The sequence below is a fragment of the Melanerpes formicivorus genome, unplaced genomic scaffold, assembly GCF_026170545.1.
Source record: "Melanerpes formicivorus ecotype bairdi unplaced genomic scaffold, bMelFor1.0.p_v2 SCAF_97, whole genome shotgun sequence".
NCBI lineage: Eukaryota > Metazoa > Chordata > Aves > Piciformes > Picidae > Melanerpes > Melanerpes formicivorus.
This window is the reverse complement of record NW_027142449.1, coordinates 1067780-1092135: the sequence shown is the minus strand read 5'-3', so window position 1 is coordinate 1092135 and position 24356 is coordinate 1067780. Positions and strand designations below refer to the sequence as shown.

At 48.8% G+C, this 24356-nt stretch overlaps 1 protein-coding gene across 2 annotated transcripts in view; it reads left to right on the top strand.

The window, feature by feature from the left end:
* The window catches only part of GRK5 (G protein-coupled receptor kinase 5), a 251979-nt gene that overhangs the window by 101530 nt on the left and 126093 nt on the right, over positions 1-24356 (top strand). For both annotated transcript variants that reach the window (XM_068166115.1, XM_068166114.1), the window contains exon 2: positions 4296-4391. In XM_068166115.1, the coding sequence (XP_068022216.1) occupies positions 4296-4391 (96 nt within the window). The remainder of the gene's footprint in view (positions 1-4295; positions 4392-24356) is intronic.

Here is a 24356-nt window from a genome sequence, read left to right as displayed (position 1 = left end):
CCAGAGGGGTGTGTGAAGGGGTAGGGCAGAGAAGTGTAAGTGTGGTGGGATAGGGCATAAGGGCAGGAGCACAAAGGAAGAGGAGGGGCGAGTGGAGATGGCAGCGGGGCAGGCAGGAGCGGAGCAAGATTGCAGGAGTGGGCTGTTGCTGAATCCAACCCCTGCAGTCACTGGTGACCACAGCAGAGCCATGTGTTCCAGGAGCTGGTGAACAGATGATTGCAGTGCTCACCCCAGCCCTCAAAATGCTTCTCAGTGCCTTGTGGCACACCTAAGGCCCCCAGCATGCAAGACCAAGTGCTGTACGCTGCAAGAAGAGAGCAGAACAGCCTCTGGGGTACTGTGGCTGGGGGGATGGGAGAGATAAGGCTTTAGCAGCAGTGTTTGGGATGCATTGAAGAGGGGAGGTTGGAGAAGAGTTCATCAGAGACTCAAAGGGTTCACCTGCATTGCATAGTACAGCACAGTGTGGATAGAGTCGCAGCTCTTTGTGCTGTGCTGGAGACTTGGTTGCTGGAAAGGGTGGGATAGCTGTGCCCCTGGTAGTCAAGACAGGATAGTTGCTTTCTGGCTAGTGCAGATATCTCTGCTCTACCTTGCATAATGTAGCAGACATACAAGAAGTTCCTCTCAGTAAGGAGTTTAAAGTAATTCAAGGAGAGCTCTGCAATGACAAAACCATTGGCCACCAAAAGCAAAGGAAGAAAAGATGAGACACAGGGGGAGCACTCCTGGACTGAAGGCCATACTGTGTGATCAGAAACACCCCACAGAGAGCAATACTTCACCATTTTTCCTGAGGCTGGTGTTTTCTCTGTAAGGGTCTGCTACCTTTTGAGTCAGTGTGCTCCTAATTTAGCCTGCAATGTCATGTAGCACCCAACACACCCTCAGTCTGCCGTTGTGACTCTACCAGCCCCTCTACAGAATTAACTCAGCTCTGAATTAGTCATTCAACATCCCAGTGCATGTAAAATAGACCCAAGTGAATCAGATTTTGTGTGCAGGCACTGAACTGCAGTGAATACAGTGAATGGGAGGATCTCAGTCTGCATCTGGGCTTTCATGTCTGGAGAGCTACTCTTCCTCCATTAGCTGCACAGCCTCTCCAAGCAGGATAGGCACAGAAGTGAGTTGGGAATGAAACCCCCAACACCACACCGTCTGCATTCTGCAGTGATGCTGATGTGGCAGCATAGAAAGGTGGGGATCATCAGAGAGAAAGCCAGGTGAGGGATGGAGTGGAAAACTGCCCTATGACAGTGAAAAAAACCCCCAACAACAACCACCCAAAAGACAAGAAAAATGTGCAAATGTCCTCTTAGGCTGAGCTGCTTCAGATCTGAGTGCCCATCTAGCAGACACCAGGGAAGAGCAGGCACAGCATGTCAGCCTGCATCAGCCTTCCTGGGGCTGAGGAGCCTAACCCCTTAGGCAGTGTGTCATCTAACTGATGCCAGCAAAGTCAGGTGTGCTGGAAAAGCTACCTGTACTGCTTGGAGCCCAGTGCAGAATGCATTCTTCTTGCAAGCAAGGAGAAGTGGGCAAAAGGCAAGCCCCCAGATCTGTGGTGCTCTTGTGACAGCCATGTCAGTGCCCAAGTGTGGAACAGGTTGCCCAGGGAGGTGGTAGAAACCTCATCCCTGGAGGTTTTTGCAGCCAGGCTGGATGTGGCTGTGAGCAACCTGCTGTAGTGTGAGGTGTCCCTGCATGGGGCAGGGGGGTTTGAACTGGATGATCCTTGAGGTCCCTTCCAAACCTAACAATTCTGTGATTCTGAGCTAGTTTGGGCTCTGAGCTATTAAAGCAGGCAAGCAAACATGACAAGTTTTAAAAGAAGTGGGGGAAATGATTTTGCACTGGAGAATGGGAATGCAAGGCTTTGGCACTCTGGCTTGGGAACTGCTGTAGGAAGGTCCAAATCAGATGTGGGAGGTTCCTCTAAAACAAAACCACACATGGTTTTGCTGCACTGTTGACACAAACCAGAACACAAATGTGCTCCTGAGACTGGAGGGGGAGAAAGAGCTGAAGAAACCAGAGGAAGAGGAGAGTGGGTAAAAAAGGTGGGGTGGTGGAGTGGAGGCAAGAGAAGACAGTAAGTGTGGGCAGCATGAAAGCTTAATACCAAGAACAGGTAGCTAGGCTGGATAAGCTCAGGGGTGGCGCTCAGGAATGCCAGTGATGTCTGCAGCTGGGTATTTATGAAGGGATGTTGATGAGGATGTGGAGGGGCTGAAGATCTTGGACCTGGTCCTGCCAGAGCTGTAGGAAGCCAGCTAAGTCACTCAGCTGGAGGACTGTCCAGTTCAAGGAATCTTAGAGAAGGATGAAAAAGGGAAAAAAAGAACCCAAGAGAGATTTGCTCTTCCTGAGGATATTGCTTCAATTTACTCCTACTGATTGGATGTGGCACTTGAAGCCATGGTTTAGTTAGTCATGAGGTGTTAGGGTATTAGGTATTAGGTTGAACTTGATGATCTCTGAGGCCTTTTCCAACCTGGTTGATTCTGTGATTCTCCTCCTATGGAAGCAACAGTGACCAGAGTGTGTGACATTACAGCTGTAATGCCATGTTGGCAGTGATATGATGTGATGGGATGTGCTGGGGCAGGGGGAGGGGTGAGGAGAATTGGATTTTGATCTTCAATTTCCAACACTTCTTTTGGAATGGAATTAGGGCTCACCCCAAAACCAGAAGGAGGAGATCCAGGCTGAGAAGATGTGAGCTGTAATTTTATAAGACATGCACAAAATGTTTGTCAGTTGGGGTGGAGGTGGTGTTGGAGATGCTCAGTTCAGCACTGTCATCTCAACTGGGATCAGTGTTGGGCCCCATCCTGTTCAATATCTTTATTGATGACCTGGAGGAGGGGAATGAGTCCATCATCAGGAAGTTTGCAGACAACACCAAGCAGGGGGCAGGTGTGGATCTATTAGAGGGTAGGAGAGCTCTGCAGAGGGACCTTGACAAGCTGGACAAATAGGTGGAGTCCAAGGGCACGAGGTTTAACAGATCTGAGTGCCAGGTTCTGCACATTGGCCACAGCAACCCCATGCAGTGCTACAGGCTGGGGTCAGAGTGGCTGGAGAGCAGCCAGGCAGAGAGGGACCGGGGGGGTGCTGGTTGATGGTAGGCTGAACAGCAGTGTGCCCAGGTGGCCAAGAAGGCCAATGGCATCCTGGCCTGCATCAGGAAGAGTGTGGCCAGCAGGAGCAGGGAGGTCATTGTGCCCCTGTACTCAGCACTGCTTAGGCCACAGCTTGAGTCCTGTGTCCAGTTCTGGGCTCCTCAGTTTAGGAAAGATGTTGAGATGCTGTAAGGTGTCCAGAGAAGGGCAACAAAGCTGGGGAGGGGTCTGGAACACAGCCCTGTGAGGAGAGGCTGAGGGAGCTGGGGCTGCTTAGCCTGGAGAAGAGGAGGCTCAAGATTGCTCTCTACAACTACCTGAAGGGAGGTTGTGGACAGGTGGGGGTTGGTCTCTTCTCCCAGGCAACCAGCACCAGAACAAGAGGACACAGCCTCAAGTTGTGCCAGGGGAGGTTTAGGCTGGATGTTAGGAAGAAATTCTTCCTAGAGAGATTGGCCATTGGAATGTGCTGCCCAGGGAGGTGGTGGAGTCACCGTCACTGGAAGTGTTTAAGAGGAGACTGGCTGAGGCACTTGGTGCCATGGTTTAGTTGATGAGATGGTGTTGGGTGATAGGTCAGACTCAATGATCTCTGAGGTATTTTCCAACCTGGTTAATTCTATTCTATTCTATTCTATTCTATTCTATTCTATTCTATTCTATTCTATTCTATTCTATTCTATTCTATTCTATTCTTTCTATTTCTATTTCTATTTCTATTTCTATTTCTATTTCTATTTCTATTTCTATTTCTATTTCTATTTCTATTTCTATTTCTATTTCTATTTCTATTTCTATTTCTATTTTGTCCTGTCCTATCCTATCCTATCCTATCCTATCCTATCCTATCCTATCCTATCCTATCCTATTCTTCCAACTGGACCTGGTGGTGTGCAAACCTGAACTTCCAACTGTCAGCAAGCTGATCCTCCATCAGATGTCCCCCGCCTTGGTCTGTTTCAGACCAGAAAAGCTCAGGATTGATCTGTACATCCTTCCCACAATATCTCAGCTTCAATTCTTAGTGATATCCAGAGGAACAGCGACTGGTCTGGCAAAATCTGGATGAGGCTATGCTCCCAAATGGATCTAATCATGGTATGCACTTCTCTGCAGGAAGTTTGCTCCCACAGAGCTCTAACCATGGTCTTTCTTCCTCTGCAGGAGGTGGAGGGAAACGCAAAGGCAAAAGCAAGAAGTGGAAGGAAATTCTGAAATTCCCTCACATCAGCCAGTGTGAAGAGCTCCGAAGAACCATAGGTAAGAGCCTCTCCCTTCTCTGGAAGTGCTGCAGAAAGAAATGTGCTACCAGAACTCATGCAGCAGAACAGCATTGAAAATACTCATCAGTCAATCATAGAATCATAGAAGTGTCAGGGTTGGAAGGGACCTCAAGGATCAGCCAGGTCCAACCCCCTTGCCATGGGCAGGGACACCTCACACTACAGCAGGTTGCTCACAGCCACATCCAGCCTGGCCTTTAAAAACACCTCCAGGGATGAGGCTTCCACCACCTTCCTGCACAACCTGTGCCAGTCTCTCACCACTCTCAGGGTGAAGAACTTCTTCCTCACATCCAATCTCAATCTACCCATTTCTATTTTTTTTCCATCTCCCCAGTCCTATCACTCCCTGACACCCTCAAAAGTCCCTCCCCAGCTTTCTTGGAGCCCCCTTCAGATACTGGAAGGTCTCCTGGGAGCCTTCTCTTCTCCAGACTGAACAGCCCCAACTCCCTCAGTCTGTCCTCCTAGCAGAGCAGCTCCAGCCCTCTGCTCATCCTTGTGGCCCTTCTCTGGACACCTTCCAGCACCTCCAGATCCTTCCTGTAATAGAGGCTCCAGAACTGGACACAGTGCTCCAGGTGGGGTCTCAGCAGAGTGGAGCAGAGCGGGAGAATCACCTCCCTCACCCTGCTGACTATGCTTCTCTTGCTGCAGCCCAGGCTCTGGTTGGCTTTCTGGGCTGCAAGTGCTCACTGCTGGCTCCTGTTGAGCTTCTCATCCACCAGCACCTCCAAGTCCTTTTCTTCAGGGCTGTTCTCCAGCCAGTCCCTGCCCAGCCTGTATCAGTGCTTGGGATTGCCCTGACCCAGATGCAGGATCTTGCACTTGCTCTTGTTGAACCTCATGAGGTTGTCATGGGCTCACCTCTCCAGCCTGTCAAGGTCCCTATGGGCAAATCCCTTCCCTCCAGCCTGTCTGCTGCACCACAGAGCTCGGTGCTAAGGGTGCACTGAATGCCACTGCCCATGGCACCAACAAAGATGTTAAACAAGACTGGAACCAGTTTAGAGATGGGCATGCAATGTTTCTAACTCCCATGAGGCTGCCATGCAAGCTCAACATTTTTTGCCTCCTGTCCAGGAACCAGCTTGGTGAAATGCAGAAGTGTCCTTCATGTAGTGTTTTATAGGACAAGTGAACCTACTTATTTATTATACTTGAGTGGCTTTGTTTTATTAATGTGAGCCAAACACTGCAAGCTTTGGGATGGGGCTTCCAGTGGCCATCTCCATAGCACAACATTTCTCCCCCTCATACCTGCCAAATGTCAGCATTCTTTTGCCTAGTGCCTTGGTGACCAAGACTGGCAGCTAGCTCCTGCTGTGTGTCCTGCCCAGTGTTACTGGTCTCACCACAAGCGGTTAACTCCAGCAACTGAGGCTTCTTTTCTGCCCTACACTGACATAAAATCCAGCCACTGGCAATGACTGAATGAAAGGCAAGAAACTGTAACAACTGAGATAACAGGCAGCATAATTTGTCTGACTTGGGTGAGCTCCTGGGCTCTGAGTGACAGTGCCCTGGCACTGTTTACATTGGAAACTCATAGCCTGTTTATGCTTTGGAGCTCTTTTCATGGTCTCATTCAGTAAACTCTGCTTCCCTCATCTCCTGCTGGAGAGCTAAAAGGAGGTAAAGAAAGGAGGGGGAGGGAGGAGAAGAGCATAGGGTTTACCCAGCTCATGGCCACTCAGTGAGCACACAGACCTTGGAACAATCTCTGGAGGTGCAGAACCTGCTGGGAAGCAAATCTGACTTAATAGATTGTAAGTTGCACAGAGAAGTTTCACTGTTGTTCCATCAGCCTTTGTTCCCACAGGGGAAAACAGCACCGGGTAAAATGTTTGCTTTTTGTACATGGGTAGTATCCTAAACTGAGTGGTCTTGCAAAAAGCAGCCTGCCAGTGGTGTCTGTTTCTGAAATGAGGCTTCTGGCATGTTGGTTGGTTGTTTTTTTTTGGTGTCAGCTTTGTCCCCAGTGTGGTTTGGCTTGCTTTTCTTTGGTGTGTGGATGAGTTTCTGAAGTAACAGGGCAAGAGCTCCTGTCATAGAATCATAGAATTCGTAGGATTGGAAAGGACCTCAAGGGTCATTGCCTCCACTCCACCTCCCCATCTTTTTTATCCCCTCTCCTCTTCCTCTGGTTTCTTCAGCTCTTTCTCCCCCTCCAGCCTCAGGAGCATGTTTGTGTTCTGGTTTGTGCCAACAGTGCAGCAAAACCATGGGGGGCAGTGTGTATGTGTTAGAGCTGAACCTTCCACCTCTGATTTGGACCTTTCTATTGCAGGTCTCAGGTGAGAGTGCCAAAGCCTTGCATTCCCATTCTCCAGTGCAAAATCACTTTCCCCCCTTCTTTTCACACCTGTCATGTTTGCTTGCCTGCTTTAATAGCTCACAGCCCAAACTATCCTAGAATTGTCAGGGTTGGAAGGGACCTCAAGGATCAGCCAGTACCAACCCCCTGCCATGGGCAGGGACACCTCACCCTAGATCAGGCTGCTCAGAGCCACATCCAGCCTGGCCTTAAAATCCTCCAGGGATGAGGCTTCCACCACCTCCCTGGGCAACCTGTGCCAGTGTCTCACCACCCTCATGCTGAAGAACTTCTTCCTAACATCCAACCTGAATCTACCCATGCTATTGGGGGGTTTGGCTTCAGTGCAGAGATTACCTGGTGACTGGAAAGTTGAGCAACTGGCTTTCACACAGTGGGAAACGAGGTCCAAAGCTTGATTCTGATTTTTACAGAGTGGCTTTCCCACTGAGCTGGATGTGGTTACACAAGGCATGAAGCACTGCTTAGCCTGAGTAAGGGCATGTATCCTTGCTAGCTCTACCATTTTTCAGCTCATAGAATCACAGAATCATAGAACATTAGAGGTTGGAAGGGACCTCCAGAGATCATCCAGTCCAACCCCCCTGCCAGAGCAGCATCACTCAGGGTAGTCCACACAGGACTGCATCCAGGTGGGTTTTGAAGGCCTCCAGAGAAGGAGACTCCACAACCTCCCTGGGCAGCCTGCTCCAGGGCTCTGTCACTCTCACTGTAAAGAAGTTTCTCCCCATCTTGAGGGACTTGATGATCTCTGAGGTCTTTTCCAACCTGGTTGATTCTGTGAAACCTTCTAGCAGTTAAGCTACCTGAGACTGAAACATCCCAGGCAAACAGTCACTATATCTAAACTTCTTGCCCAAGTGGGGGATCTGACACAGCTTGGATTAGCCAGCCTCTCTGGGTCTATAGCATTGAGTTGATTGCACAAGTATGGTTGATCTGAGGTGTCCAGGGTGGATCTGTTGCTCATGTAGCCCATTGCACTGGGCTCTGTGTGGTTCATGGCATCCAAGAACTGGTTGTTGCAATCTGGCCTGCTTCTTTTACTGTCTCTGTCAAGGAGAAACAACTCATAGTATCATAGTATCATAGTATCATTCAGGGTTGGAAGGGACCACAGGGATCATCTAGTTCCAACCCCCCTGCCATGGGCAGGGACACCCCACACTAGATCAGGCTGGCCAGAGCCTCAGCCAGCCTGATCGTAAACACCTCCAGGGCTGGGGCCTCAACCACCTCCCTGGACAACCCATTCCAGGGCTTCACCACTCTCATGGGGAAGAACTTCCTCCTCACCTCCAGCCTGAATCTCCCCACCTCCAGCTTCATTCCATTCCCCCTACTCCTATCACTACCTGAGATCCTGAGCAGTCCCTCCCCAGCCTTCCTGTAGCCCCCTTCAGATACTGGAAGGCCACAATTAGGTCACCTCGGAGCCTTCTCTTCTGCAGACTGAACAGCCCCAGCTCCTTCAGTCTGTCCTCACAGGAGAGGTGCTCCAGCCCTCTGATCATCCTTGTGGCCCTTCTCTGGACACGCAACTCCCTTGACTTTAACTCATCTTCATTTCTTATGTTCTGCAAGTCCTGTAGAAGGATCTCAGGATTTCAGGCAACGAGGTGTCTCCACAGGTGATTCTGTGAGGGAATGTATTGAACCATCAGCTGAACTTCTCTGTGGCTTGCAGGGGATCCAACTGCCCACCAGTCCCTCTCCTTTGGTCAGCACCAATCAAATTTCATAATGAAACAGAGACCCCAGACAGTGGTTTGGGGTTTTTTTTTGTCTCTCTAATTTCTATGGAAATAGGCAACCAGCAGAGGAGAACAGCTTTAGGAAGGAAAAGGCTACAGCCTCAATCCAACATGTTTAGAGATCAAGACAAATAGTGGCAGGTTCTGCTCATCACAGACCTCTTTGCTGTGTGTCTGCCTCCCAGGACTTTTGGTCAGACATAGTCTTACCACTTTGCCACATGTTAAGGAATAAAAAGTCACACCGAGTCTTAGAGGGTTGCATGAACTGGAGGACCAGGCTGTTGAGGTTTTCTTGTACTCCTCTTTTCTGGATGCTTTCCAGGAGCCTCCCTGGAAGAGCTGGAGACAGGGCTGGGCTGGACCTTTTGGTTCAGAGGAGGGCTGGCCTGCTGTGAAAGGGAGGCACAGCTCAGCTTCCTGCAGTCGTGAGGCACGGGTGGGAAAGCGCCGCTGCCGGAATGGTGGCAGCAGAGCCTGCGCGTGTGTGCAGATGCCCACGTTTTGGTGTACAAAGCTGTGTGTGCTTTTTGCACCCCACTAAGGGGTACTGAAAAGAGTCTTGTGTCTTAAAAAAAAACAAAATAAAAACAAACAACATAAAAAAAAACACCCCAACACCAGTGTAGTGTGAAGAGAAACCTGTGAAAAACAGGAAGGCTGAAATAAACCAAGGGTCTGCGACCTGTGTTGACACAATTATGAGTCAGTTCATACCTTTTGGTTCCCTCTGTGTTTACAGGAGGCTCTGTGTTTGGCTATCCATCATCTGGTGTCTTACTGAAAGACTGGCTTAGTAAAGCCCTTTTCATCCCCTCCTCCTTATGCACAGAAACAAAACTCAAACCAGCCAAGACAAAACCCCTGGATTTGGATGAATAATAAAAAGCATTGGAAGCATCTTTATTCCATTTAGCCAAGGGGCTGGGCTTTTGGGGTTGCTCTTGAAAGCAGTTTGTTTTCTCCTTTCTTTTTTGTCCAAAGTATCACAGTATCACAGGACATGAGAAATTGGAAGGGACCTCCAGAGATCATCCAGTCCCACCCCCCTGCCAGAGCAGCATCACCCAGGGCAGTCTGCACAGGAATGCATCCAGGTGGGGTTGGAAAGCCTCCAGAGGAGACTCCACAACCTCTCTGGGCAGCCTGCTCCAGGGCTCCCTCACTGTAAAGAAGTTTCTCCTCATGTTGAGCTGAAATCTTCTCCATTCAAGTTTGTCTCCATTGTTCTTTGTCTTATTGTGCACCACCCAATAGAGCTTGGCTCCCTCCACTTGACACCCACCCATCAGATATTGACAGACATTGATCAGATCCCCTCTCAGCCTTCTCTTCTCCAAACTAAACAGCCCCAGGGCTCTCAGTCTCTCTTCACAGGGGAGATGCTCAAGTCCTCTAGGCATCCTTGTGGCTCTCTGTTGGACTCTCTCCAGCAGGTCTCTGTCTCTCTTGACCTGGGGAGCCCAAAAGTGGACACAGTATTGCAGCTGTGGTCTCAGCAGGGCAGAACAGAGGGAGAGAAGACCCTCCCTAGCCCTGCTGGCCACACTTTTCTTGATGCACCCCAGGATCCCATTGGCTCTCTTGGCCACAAGGGCACATTACTGTCCCATGCAGAACTTGCTTCCCCACTAGGACTCTAAGATACACAACACCTTTTGCAGGGAAATTCAGTGGCCTTCACTGTGTGCTAATTAAAGAGGCAAGTGGAACAGGCATGCTTGGGCCGTATTTTTACTGGGCTCTGGGAGGGGTCCTATATATGCTTGTATAACATGAATGGCTAATGTGTGTTTCTCTTTGCAGCCCTCTTTCTGCCTGTATTTAACTGTATCAAATGTTTACCTTTCCTGGTTAATATTGGCATTAGTGACCCTTGCAACTGATGCAACTCATGTCTGAGACACTAATGGGGATGACTCATGTGATGGGTGCTGCTAGTAGATGGTGTTCTGCTAGCTTTAAAATTCCAGCCTGATACCTCATGGATCAGCATAGGCTGGGGACTGACCTCTTGGGGAGCAGTGAAGGAGAAGAGGACCTGGGGGTCCTAGCAGATGGGAGGTTGGCCAGGAGCCAGCGGTGTGCTCTTGTGGCCAAGAAGACCAGTGGCATCTTGGGTTGTATTAGAAGGTCTGTAGTTAGTAGGTCAAGAGAGGTTCCCCTCCCCCTTCACTCTGCCCTGGTGAGGCTGCATCTGGAGTATTGTGTCCAGGTCTGGGCCCCTCAGTTCAGGAAGGACCTCAGGGAAATGCTTGAAAGAGTCCAGTGCAGAGCCACGAAGATGATGAAGGGAGTGGAACATCTTCCTTAGGAGGAGAGCCTGAGGGAGCTGAGGGCTCTGTAGCTTGGAGAGGAGGAGCCTGAGAGGTGACCTCATTCTTGTTTATAAAGATGTGCAGGGTGAGTGCCCAGAGGCTGGAGCCAGGCTCTGCTGGGTGATGCCCAATGACAGCACAAGGGACAGTGGTGGAAGCAGAGGCATAGGAAGCTCCATGGAAACAGGAGGAAACATTATTTCACTGTGAGGGTGACAGAGCCCTGGAGCAGGCTGCCCAGGGGGGTTGTGGAGTCTCCTTCTCTGGAGATATTCAAAACCCACCTGGATGTGTTCCTGTGTGACCTGCTCTAGGTGCTCCTGCTCTGGCAGGTTATTGGACTGGATGATCTCTCAAGGTCCCTTCCAGCCCCTGACATTCTGTGGTCCTGTGAAAAGAGAGATGGGAGGGGAAAACAGCAAGGCACAGCCTTCAAGATCCCTGCGCTTGACAAACCCAGCAGGAAGAGATGCCACAAGTTAGGGATACCCACTAGCTTCAAGGCCATCAGTAAACAAAAATGGGAGAAAAATTTGTCCTTTTTTAAGGCCAGAGCAGCTTTTTTTTTCTGATGAGAAAAGATTCTGGATGCCTGTAAATATTTCTGAGTGATGCAAAGGTTTCTGTTGGTTTAAAGTGTGGAACTGTTGTTTATTTTGCTCCAACCCATTCTGTGCTTTTATTTTTCTTCCATAAAAAAAACCCAAACCAAACCCCACAATACCAAACCTGCTTGGGTGAAAGAGTTGATTATTCTGATCTGTGGCAAATCTTCTTTCACAACTGTCCAAATACTAGGTAATAAATCAAGATTTGGTCTTACTTTTTTATCCCCCTAACCCCCCTAGATTGAAGTCTGTGGGGGAAGTGCCACAGAAAGTGCCTGCTGGTTGTTGCACAGAGTGGTTTGTGGCATTATTGCAGACACCTTTTAACTCCTTCAGTGAAGCCATTTCTGCTTGTGCATTGTGCTTGGGCAGAATAGAACAGAATAGAATAGGATTAATCAGGCTGGAAAAGACCTTTGAGATCACTGAGTCCAACCTATCACCCAACACCATCTAATCAACTAAACCATGGCACCAAGTGCCTCAGCCAGGATCTTCTTAAACACCTCCACTGATGGTGACTCCACCACCTCCCTGGGCAGCACATCCCAATGGCCAATCTTTCTGGGAAGAATTTCTTCCCAACACCCAGCCTAAACCTCCTCTGGCACAGATTGAGGCTGTGTCCTCTTGTTCTGGTGCTGGCTGCCTGGGAGAAGAGACCAACCCCCACCTGGCCACAGCCTCCCTTCAGGAAGTTGTAGAGAGCAAGAAGGTCTCCCCTGAGCCTCCTCTTCTCCAGGCTAAGCAACCCCAGCTCCCTCAGCCTCTCCTCACAGGGCTGTGCTCCAAAGCCCTCCCCAGCTTTGTTGCCCTTCTCTGGACACCTTCCAGCATCTCAACATCTTTCCTAAACTGAGGAGCCCAGAACTGGACACAGGACTCAAGGAGAGCTCTGATGGTTTCTCCTGTGAAATGTTTCCATTCAGGGAGAGCTCACAGTCAGAGAGATCAGCCCCATTGATACAAATTTTGGAATGCTTGGTTTGAAAAGAGTAAAAGACTCCTGCCTGTGCCATTTCACCTCTTAGCTCAATTAGTAGAGCATGGGACTCTTAATCCCAGCGTCGTGGGTCATTAGGAAAACTTTTTTCCCAGCAAGAGTGTTCAGGGATTGGAATGTGCTGCCCAGGGAGGTGGTGGAGTCCCCAAGCCTGGATGTGTTTAAAGGCAATTTGCATGTGGTGCTTGGGGCTATGGTTTAGGGGTGAGCCTTGTAGAGTAGGGCTCTGGGTTGGACTTGGTGATCCTGAGGGTCTCTTCCAACCTGAGTGTTTCTGTGATTCCACTGTGAGGAGTACCTTTGCCTTCCAGTTCTGACATGTTCTCTTCAGGGTTGTTAAAAATACACTTCTGTGTGAGAAACACTTTGTAGGGATGGTGAGCAGAGTAAATGGGACAAAAATCAAAGCCACAAAGCTCACATGCTCACTCTTCACAAGAGCCAGCTCTTCTTTTCCCCCAGCTTCTGTGGCATTGTACCTTTTCAGACAGGACCAAGACCTTCACCTATGTGGGATTTTTTTTTCAGTCACTTTGGGATTTATCTATCTGAGGGCATCTTGATGGTGCAGGCTCTGCAGTGGGATTAAGACCTACCTGAATGAGCTTCTGTGAGCTGCTAGCATGGGTGCTGACAGCAACCAAGATGCAGCAGTGTGGACATCAGTGACAGAGAGATGCTTGAGTATTCATCCAGCTTCCTGGAAATGCTTTGCAGCCTGCACTGAGCTCCATCCTGTGGCAGAAAGACTGCTACTATACCCTGGTTATCTCATTAAAGAGAGCTTGGACACCTCTCCTCTGCTCCTTAATGCTGGGGGGACATCTATCCTAAACTCCCACCAGAAATGTAGGGGTTCCTCGGCTTCAGAGGTTTGCCAGAACTGCAAGGAATAAATGTATGGGTGAGGGGTCTTACAGAAGAAAAGTGCCAGTTTCTAGGCTTACTCACAAGGGAAGCTGCCTCTGTGACATCAAATGACAACACCACAGGGTAGTGTCTGTGTGGCACGCTGCCCCACCTCAGCTGGGCGTGGTGTCAGACCCAGGGGCTGTATCTGCTCAGGGAATAGAGATGTAGGCAAAGAAGTAGAGGTCATGTGCAGATCCCAGACGCTGAGGCTATGTGCTGATGTCACTCATAAAGCTCAGGCACTGAAACTGGGAAAGAGAAGGCACTAAAAGCCTGGTCTGATTAAAACCATGAAGAAGTAGACAATTTTCTTCCCAGCAGTTTCTTCAGCTCTGATGTTTACAGTAATTAAAAAGCAAGGTTTAGAAATGTAATCTTGAAGCCAAGGAACAGATCAAAGGAAAGAACGGCAGCTCGCCTTCCACTGTCAATCACAGAACTACAGAATGTTAGAGGATGGAAGGGACCTCCAGAGATCATCCAGTCCAACCCCCCTGCCAGAGCAGCATCACCCAGGGTAATCTGCACAGGAATGCATCCAGGTGGGTTTGGAAAGGCTCCAGAGAAGGAGACTACACAGCCTCCCTGGGCAGCCTGCTCCAGGGCTCTGTTACTCTCACAGTGAAGAAGTTCCTCCTCATGTTGAGGTGAAATCTTCTCTGTTCAAGTTTGTATGCATTGGTCTGTGGCTTATTACTGTGCACCACCAAAAAGAGCTTGGCCTCCTCCACCTGATACCCACCCCTCAGCTATTGATAGACATTGATCAGATCCCCTCTCAGCCTTCTCTTCTCCAGACTAAACAGCCCCAGGGCTCTCAGTCTCTCTTCACAGGGGAGATGCTCAAGTCCCCTAAGCATCCTCGGGGCTCTCTCATGAACTCTCTCCAGCAGATCCCTGCCTCTCTTGAGCTGGGGAGCCCAGAGCTGGCCACAGTGTTGCAGGTGTGCTCTCAGCAGGGCACATCTGTTTATACCCCCGTGACTGTCTTGCAGTATCAGTCTCAACACTACACCTAAGGCTGGTCTCAGGTTTTTGGCTAAAGCTGGAGTTTGAGGTTTTGAGAAATGTTTGGCTTTGGTTTTCTTGGTTGGGCTTTTTTTTGTCTGGGGTTTGTGTGTGTGTGTGGTTTGTGTTCTGGTTTTGTTTGTTTGCTTTTGCTGGGTCTGGGTTTTGTGTGGGTGGGTTTTGTGTTTGGGTTTAGTTTGTTTGTTTTGTTTTTGTAAGAAGCATCAGCTGCCCTTGGATAAAAAGTTGCTTTTTTCCTGGAAGTAGTTTTTCAACAAGTAATCAGAATTCCGTGGTAGGAAATAACAGCAAGAGGAATTGTCTCCTCTTTTCTTTCTAAATGGGTAGGTACACCTGTAGCTGTGTTGGGAAGATGAGGTTCAATAAGAGCAAGGGCAGGGTCCTGCATCTGGGTCGAGGCAATCCCAGGCACAAATCCAGGCTGGGCAGGGACTGGCTGGAAAGCAGCCCTGAGGAGAGAGACTTGGGGGTGCTGGGGAAGGAAAAGCTCAACAGGAGCTCTCAGTGTGCACTTGCAGCCTGCAAAGCCAATCAGATCCTGGGCTGCATCAGGAGAAGTGTGGCCAGCAGGGCAAGGGAGGTGATCCTCCCCCTCTACTCAGCTCTGCTGAGACCCCACCTGGAGTACTGTGTCCAGTTCTGGAGCCCCTATTACAAGAGGGATGTGGAGGTGCTGGAAGGTGTCCAGAGAAGGGCCACAAGGATGATCAGAGGGCTGGAGCACCTCTCCTGTGAGGACAGACTGAAGGAGTTGGGGCTGTTCAGTCTGGAGAAGAGAAGGCTCCCAGGTGACCTAATTGTGGCCTTCCAGTATCTGAAGGGGACCTACAGGAAGGCTGGGGAGGGACTGCTCAGGATCTCAGGGAGTGACAGGACTAGGGGGAATGGAATGAAGCTGGAGGTGGGGAGATTCAGGCTGGATGTGAGGAGGAAGTTCTTCCCCATGAGAGTGGTGAAGCCCTGGAATGGGTTGTCCAGGGAGGTGGTTGGGGTGCAGTCCCTGGAGGTGTTTAAGCCCAGGCTGGATGAGGCTTTGGCCAGCCTGATGTAATGTGGGGTGTCCCTGCCCATGGCAGGGGGGTTGGAACTAGATGATCCTTGTGGTCCCTTCCAACCCTGACTGATACTATGAGACTATGAAGATGCTGGGGGGGATGTGTGTGAGGGGAGGTGTCTGTGTGTGTGTGTGTGTTTGTGTGTGTGTGTGTGTGCATACAGCCAGAGCTGAGTAACCACCACAGAGCCCTGCAGTGCCTCTGGGAGGAGGAACTAGGCTTTCTGCAAACCTGGGAGCTGGAATTAGTGGAGCAGAAAATACTACCTAGTTAAAACAACAGCTATATCATTGCTAGACTGCTCATTGAAATAATGCTTCCAGAGAAATTAGCCTCATTTAAGAACCAAGTAGATAAGCACATGGGCTCACAGATAATTGTTTTCTCCATACAGGGAGTCCCTTTAAATTCATAGAATCAGCCAGGTTGGAGAAGTCCAAGCTGAAACACCAACCATGGCTTGGTTTTTAATTCAGCAATCAGAATTTTGCTCTGCATGAAAAGAATTTTCCCCACACTGGTGCCCTTAGGTAGCTGCAGCATGAGATGTATTTCAGTCACCATCAGCAAACTGATACCTTGGTGGTGTTCTTCCATCACCCAAGTGTCAGCTCCTCACTCAGGTGTTTGTTTGTAGCCCTAGCAGCCTGTGCTTAAGATGCTTGTGGGGCTCCCACTGCAGGGACTCAGCATGGTCCCTGGGGCCACACTTACTGCTCCAGGACTCAAGGAGTAGCTGTGACACTGCAGTGGGGATAGTCCGTTTGAGGCTGCAGCAGTACCTAAGAGCAAATCTCCCTGGTTGAGTGGTCCTGCATGGTGCTTGGCTGCTGGGCAAGTGCAGGAAGGGCATGGAGAGAAAGGAGCCCAAGAAGGGCTGCATGCAAAATTGGAAGAGCTGCTGAATGCTGTGGATGGGATTTGTTGCTCTGGAAAAAGTGATGTGGATTTTGTCTGGAGAATGTTAATGAGGGAAAAACCTCTCAAAAGGATGTATTCCTAAAGAAGCAGCAAAAAGTCCTTCCCCTTGACAGTCCCCACTCTGTATACTTCCCTTCCCCCTCACTTTCTTTTTTCCCTTTCTCCTACAGCAGACTCAACTTTCCACTCTCTTCCCTGAGCCAAAAGGTCTCTGTTGCTCCTGCACAGTACAGCTTATGCAACCTTTCCAGCATAGACCTTGCCTTCAGCAGTACCCTGTAGTTTCTTGGATCTGACATGCTGTCCCATATCATGAATACATCTACATTAAATTAGATACTCTTCAGGGGCAGGAGCTGGCCCCATGATAGAAACTGTTCCAGCACATGAAATGATAGGGCTGACAGCAAAACCATATTGTTTGTTTACAAACCCACAGTTGGTTCAGTCCCTTTCTTTAAAAGTCCTTCAGATTCAACTATAATTCTGTCATAAACATAGGTTTCCAGACCTCATGATGGAAAAACAGAGCAAGCTTTGGTGCCCTTGTGAGATTGGAATCATAGAATCAATAAGGTTGGAAAAGGCCTCTGAGATCATCAAGTCCAACCTATCACCTAATCCCTAACACCTCCTGACAACTAAACCGTGGCTCCAAGTGCCACATCCAAGCCTTTTTAAAACACCTTCAGGGATGGTGACTCCACCACCTCCCTGGGCAGCACATTCTAATGCTCTTCCTGGGAAGAATTTCTTCCTAACATCCACTCTGAGCCTCCCCTGGCATAGCTTGAGACTGTGTCCTCTTGTTCTGGTGCTGGTTGCCTGGGAGAAGAGACCAACCCCCACCTGGCTACAACTTCCCTTCAGGTAGTTGTAGACAGCAATAAGGTCTCCCCTGAGCATGTTCTTCTCCAGGCTAAACAACCCCAGCTCCCTCAGCCTCTCCTCACAGGGCTGTGCTCCAGACCTCTCCCCAGCCTCATTGCCCTTCTCTGGACACGTTCCAGCACCTCTATGTCCTTCTTCACTTGAAGAGCCCAGAACTGGACACATTAGCTGCATCCAGTGTGTAGCAATGGGTGGAATTGAGAAGGCTTGTATGTGTTTTTTTTTTCTTTCCTCTTTTTTTCCCCCCATGCCATCAGAAAAGTATGTGAAAAACAAGCTGTTTTATACATCTAGTGAGACTCAAGACTAACACTGGGAGAACAGGCTGCTTGCAGGCTGCTGGTACTTGACAGCTTCCAGGACGGGAAGGGGACGCGGGGGAAATGAGTTGAAATGATCTCAGCCCACATTCTATTTACAGAATTTATTTCACAAGACCTAAGCCATTAAGTATTACCTTGGCAGTGGCAACCAAAAAGGAGGTTGCTCTTCTGCAGAAGGAGAAGGCAGCAAATCCACATCGGCTTATCAAACAGTGAGTCCACACTGGGTTGACAGTAGGATGAACATGAGCCAGCAGGGTGCCCAGGTGGCCAAGAGGGCCAATGGCATCCTGGCCTGTATCAGGAACAGTGTGGCCAGCAGGAGCAGGGAGGTCATTGTGCCCCTGTACTCAGCACTGGTTAGGCCACAGCTTGAGTCCTGTGTCCAGTTCTGGGCTCCTCAGTTTAGGAAAGATGTTGAGCTGCTGGAAGGTGTCCAGAGAAGGGCAACAAAGCTGGGGAGGGGTCTGGAGCACAGCCCTGTGAGGAGAGGCTGAGGGAGCTGGGGTTGCTTAGCCTGGAGAAGAGGAGGCTCAGGGGAGACCTTCTTGATGTCTACAGCTACCTGAAGGGAGGTTGTAGCCAGGTGGGGATTGGTCTCTTCTCCCAGGCAAGCAGCACCAGAACAAGAGGACACAGTCTCAATCTGTGCCAGAGGATGTTCAGGCTGGATGTGAGGAAGAAATTCTTCCCAGCAAGAGAGATTGGCCATTGGGATGTGCTGCCCAGGGAGGTGGTAGAGTCACCATCCCTGGAAGTGTTTAAAAGGAGCCTGGATGAGGCACTTGGTGCCGTGGTTCAGTTGAGTAGATGGTGCTGGCTGATAGGTTGGACTCGATGATCTCTGAGGTCTTTTCCAACTTGGTGTATTCTGTATTCTGTCCTCATTCAATAAAAAGCCTCCTAAGGAGCAAACATTATCACTAGACCTCTTTAGGCACAAATATTATTTGGTTGGACTTGGAGATCCTGAGGGTCTTTTGCAACCTGAATGTTTCTGTGATTCTGTGATTATCACTGCACCTCTTTTATTGTGAATTGGTGACAAAGGCTGTATCTGAGGCACTAAATTGGCCTTTGCAAATTAAGGAGGGGGGAAATATGCTACAACACGCTGAGCTATTTCTAGAAGTTCTTACAGGGATATGTAGAAAAGGAATTAGAAGAAAATATATCCTTTTAACAGATCCATTTCATCTCTCACTGAAAATAGAAGCAGATATTGTGAGCTGCAGGGTTTTTCATTATCTTGTTAGGTAATATGAGTCATTAAGGCTAATTAATACTCATGCAGCAATTTGGATGAGTAAAATGCTATGGAAGTGCTCAGGGGTCCTGTTAAATAGTAGTACTTGGTTGTTAAGGGCATTTATTTTAGAACCAATTTAGCACTTGCTGGATATGGGGGAATGAGAGGTAGGGCTACATGTGTGATAAAAACTTCACTCTTCTCCCTGCTGAACTCACTTTGTAACTTTGCCCCTGGTAGGGATGAGATGATGGCAGGGGAAAGCAAGCATCTGCTTTGGCTGACCCTGTTCAGCTCTGCAGTGAGCAAAATTCCATAGAATGGAATGGAATGGAATGGAATGGAATGGAATGGAATGGAATGGAATGGAATAGAATAGAATAGAATAGAATAGAATAGAATAGAATAGAATAGAAGTAACCAGGTTGGAAAAGACCTTCGAGATCATCAAGTCCAACCTATGACCCAACACCATCTGATCAACTCAACCATGGCACCAAGTGCCTCAGCCAGCCTCTTCTTAAACACCTCCAGTAGCCCTCTAATAATGAAAAGAGGAAACTGTGGGAAGGGAAAAGAGGAAAGATCCACCAGGTCTACATCATAGGGATGCTGTGAAGTGTGCTTATGGGATGAGGAGCCTGAAATCCTCATGTTTGAGGATGCACTCAGGCTTTTGGGGAATCTAAGTTAGTGCCTCTCAAGGAGGATAACTCCTTTGGAGTAGATGGTAGAGGAAGTATTATTATGACTTGGCTTCTGCTAGGTATTACAGAGGCCCCTAGGATTGTGCCTGGGCTTTGTTTTAGGCTTTTCTGGGAACAGTCATGCTAGAAGAATGGCGCACTGAAAGGCTGCAGGTCAGCCTAGATGAACGTGGGAGATTGAGCCCTTGATTGAAACATTTTGTAACAACAACAACAGCAACAAAAAAAGTCAGCTTTTTTAATTAATAAATGTGTACAGTAGAAAACTGTGGTTGTTATTCTGGTGAAAAACCTGAAACTCCACATTTTCCTCTTTTATTTCCTCCTTCCATTCCCTTCCTTGGTGGAAGAGGGACAGGAGGAAAAGAGACATCTTAGTTTTCACTTCTGCCCAAAAGTGGAAGTCTTAATTTATATGAGAGCTACCCAAAGTCCATGCAATATTTGTGAGTGAAGGAAATAGGCTCTTTTGAATATCTGCACAATAGAAAAGCAATCCTGGCCTCTTTTGTTCAGTTTTATTTCCATCTTTGTAGCACTTCTTGTGCTATCTGCAGCTAAGTGCACTTCTTCGGTGCAAGATGTACTTCTTCCTTGAAGAAGGTCCTCCATCTCTGCACGCCAGCTCCACTGGTTTAGGATAGGATAGGATAGGATAGGATAGGATAGGATAGGATAGGATAGGATAGGATAGGATAGGATAGGATAGGATAGGATAGGATAGGATAAGATAGACTAGACTAGACTAGACTAGACTAGAATAGACTAGAATAGACTAGAATAGAATAGAATAGAATAATTAACCAGGTTGGAAAAGAAATTTGATATCATCAAGTTCAACCTATCACCCAACACCATCTACTCAACTAAACCATGGCACCAAGTGCCTCATCCAGGCTCTTCTTAAACACCTCAGGGATGGTGACTCCACCACCTCCCTGGGCAGCACATCCCAATGGCCAATTACTCTTTCTGGGAAGAACTTTGTCCTCACCTCCAGCCAAAACCTCCCCTGGAACAGCTTGAGACTGTGTCCTCTTGTTCTGGTGCTCGTTGCCTGGGAGAAGAGACCAACCCCCACCTGGCTACAACCTCCCTTCAGGTAGTTGTAGAGAGCACGAAGGTCACCCCTGAGCCTCCTCTTCTCCAGGCTAAGCAACCCCAGCTCCCTCAGCCTCTCCTCACAGGGAGGTGTGTGTGTTTAGTTACCTTTTCCTGACAGTGCAAATGGAAAATAAAAATTAATGTAAACACAATATTTCCACTTAAAATATTATCAAAGGCAAATTCTTGTGTGGGTTAATGGAGTTGGGATTCATGCTCCTTGCAATTCCACACCTGAGGCAAGAATGAGGATAAAAGTGCCTTAGTGCAAATCTGGCTCGTTTTTCTCCCCAGTGCTCCTGTTTTCTGGCTTTCAGGGTTGAGAGGTGGTAGGGTAATCCCATACATAACTTTTAATTCTGTTTTTAAGCACAGCGTGGCTGAATTCATCTGAGAAAAGAGAAGGCTCCGAGGTGACCTCATTGTGGCCTTCCAGTATCTGAAGGGGGCTACAGGAAGGCTGGGGAGGGACTGCTCAGGATCTCAGGTAGTGATAGGACTAGGGGGAATGGAATGAAGCTGGAGATGGGGAGATTCAGGCTGGATGTGAGGAAGAAGTTCTTCCCCATGAGAGTGGTGAAGCCCTGGAATGGGTTTTCCAGGGAGGTGGTTGGGGCCCCGTCCCTGGAGGTGTTTAAACCCAGGCTGGCTGAGGCTCTGTCCAGCCTGATCTAGTGTGGGGTGTCCCTGCCCATGGCAGGGGGGTTGGAACTAGCTGATCCTTGTGGTCCCTTCCAACCCTGACTGATTCTATGATACTTTGAAATGCTAAAGGCTGCTTGGCCGCTGATTTGATTGAATCCGTGAGGCCACGGAGAGATTCCATTTATTTCTTCAGGTAATCAATACATGCAGCTTTGAAAACACTTTGGAGGTGATAATTGGCAATACTTCTCTGTGCTCTGTCAGTTGGAAATTGGGGCACAGCCATGGATTCTTCTAAATATTGATATTAAAATAGGAGCCCCACTTGGCAGGCTTCACGCAGGAGTTATGAGAGCGCTTCTGAACCGAGTTCCTGGCCATGGCAGTGCTTTTATTTACTTATTAATCACATTTTTGCCATGCTAAAGCAATGCCAGGGAATTCTAAGGCGAGTGAAATAAAATACTCTCTTCCCTAAACTGCGGTCTCTTAGCTGAAGTGGTGGAAAGGATGAGTGAAAGTGCAGTGCAGGGAAGGGAAGCAAAATTACAGAGCAAGATGATCAAATGCAAACTATTGAAAGGACAAAAAAACCCAAACCCACAACAGTCTCCTGAGTTTGGAAAGGAAAGGAGGCTGGAATCAGATTTTGCTGAAGTGCTCCCTGTTGTCCTGGAATTTAGGGAAAGTTCAGTGCAGCAATGGCTCAACGACTCTTGTAATCCTTTAAAAGAACCCCAAATGTTATGGACCAGGCCATTGAAGTCACAATGAAATTTGCTATATTAAGACAAATGTGAAGGTTTTGACCTTTCCAGAGAGTAATTGATTAATTCCACGAGATGGGTAGTCTCTGTGGTATTAAATGACCCACAGAAACAGCAGTCTCTGCAAACAGCTGCAAACTTCTCTCTACCTGCCAGCTTCAGCCTCCTCCTGCACTGCCCCAGCATCAGATTTGCACAGTGGCACCCTGAGGGTCTCCTCGTGTCACGTTGATTTTCTGAGCTCCAGCTTGGACGAGTCAGAGTGTTGACAGATTGGTGAAGGCTGTTCTCATGAGCAACAGGACCTGGCTCAACTGCACATAAGTATTTGCAATGTTGAAACAGCCCTCTGTAAGTAAGTGCTTGCAGGCTTTCATAACTCCCAGTTCAAAATACTTTTGGCATTTGTAAACATGGCTTATGGAGGGCAAAAAATGGGTTTGGGTGCAGAAAGAATTTGCTGTAAGTCACTTCAGAAGTATTCTGAACAGTCCAAACAAACAATACCCAGCACTTGAGTACCACGTCCCTTGCTTTTGACCTTTCAGCATGGGTATGGTTTGTGACTGCAGCACACCGAGCCCCAAGATGTTACAACACCCTGCAAAGGTACAGAACCCACTCAGAAACACAAACCAGAAAAAAAACCTGTGGTGAGGAACTTACTGAATAGCACAGGACATTAGGTTTAATGTAGCAAAGTGTGCTGCATTTGTGCTGAGATACAGAAATACAGAATTAACCAGGTTGGAAAAGACCTTTGAGATCAGCTAAACCACCTCCCTGGGCAGCACATTCCAATGGCCAATCTCTCTTGCTGGGAAGAATTTCTTCCTACCATCCAGCCTAAACCTCCCCTGGCACAGCTTGAGACTGTGTCCTCTTGTTCTGGTGCTAGTTGCCTGGGAGAAGAGACCAATCCCCACCTGTCTACAACCTCCCTTCAGGTAGTTGTAGAGAGCAAGAAGGTCTCCCCTGAGCCTTCTCTTCTCCAGGCTAAGCAACCCCACCTCCCTCAGCCTCTCCTCACAGGGCTGTGCTCCAGACCCCTCCCCAGCTTTGTTGCCCTTCTCTGGACACATTCCAGCAACTCAACATCTTTCCTAAACTGAGGAGCCCAGAGTTGGCCACAGGACTCAAGGTGTGGCCTCAGCAGTGCTGAGCACAGGGCACAATGACTTCCCTGCCCCTGCTGGCCACACTGTTCCTGACACAGGCCAGGATGCCACTGGGCTTCTTGGCCACCTCATCAGCTGATCAGCTCTCCAGCAGCTAAAGACAACTGGCATCTGTGACACTGTGGGCAAGATTCTTTTCAGATCTCTTTGGCTGAACCTGCTGAGCCTTATCATGAGTAGTGGGATGGGATATCTTTAGGAAAGACCTCTGTGCTGGTGAGGCCCACATGGGAGGCAGCTAACCTGTCCCTGGGGTGGGAGCAGGCCAGCACTGTTGGTGCTTAGAGGCCTTTGTGTGCCCCAGGTCTGTGCCCCAGGGGGATGGAGAATGGAAGACAGGAGAGCCAGTGGGTTGGTGGGGGACAGCTGTAGGTAGATGAGGGTACATCCCCTTTGCCTAGGCAGTGGGAGTGTTTCTGAGCCCTGTGCTGATTGGGAGAGGATTAAAAAACCAGCATGAAAAGAGCAGCTATTAAGCAGCCCTTGTGCTTAGGGTAGACCTCGTGACTGTCCCCAGCTCCATGGAGGTTTTTTTTTCCTCCAAGGTAGAGACTCTTTCCTTCTGAGGCTTCTTTCATCCCTGCCCAGAAGACTGTGGGTGTCCATGGGGCGCCATAACCTCATTATCTTCTCTGGAAAGAGAAAAACCAAAACCTTCTAAAAATATTGTCTATGCCAGTATTGTCTATGGCAGTGTGACTATGAATCAGTGGTCAGAGCTGTGAGGGAGAATTACAGCCTCTGCTCCCTGTGCTTTGCTGGGGACAGCCCCTAGTCCTAGTCCTATGACTAATGTCTTTTATAGAATCTACTTCAAAGTCTCCTCAGGGGCCAGAGCCTTTCTTACCAGTTAAAACTCAGCGTGTTTAGGTAAGCTCTGAAGGAGTGGAAGGCAGCAATGCAAAGTTTCAAGCTCTACAGAGGAGCTGCCAAGGCAAAGGTCAGGCAGGGCTGTGGTGACTCTCACTGCGCGCTGCAATGGGCTTTGTGCGTTAGTCCAGACTGGGATTACAACAGGGCCAGCACAGAGAGAGGGAAGACACAGATCCACCCTGTAGCCCTGTGGTTTTCACAGGTTTTCTGGCACTAGCCTCTGTTCCAAATCCTAAAGGAGCTTGGATGGAGACCTGCCATCCTGGT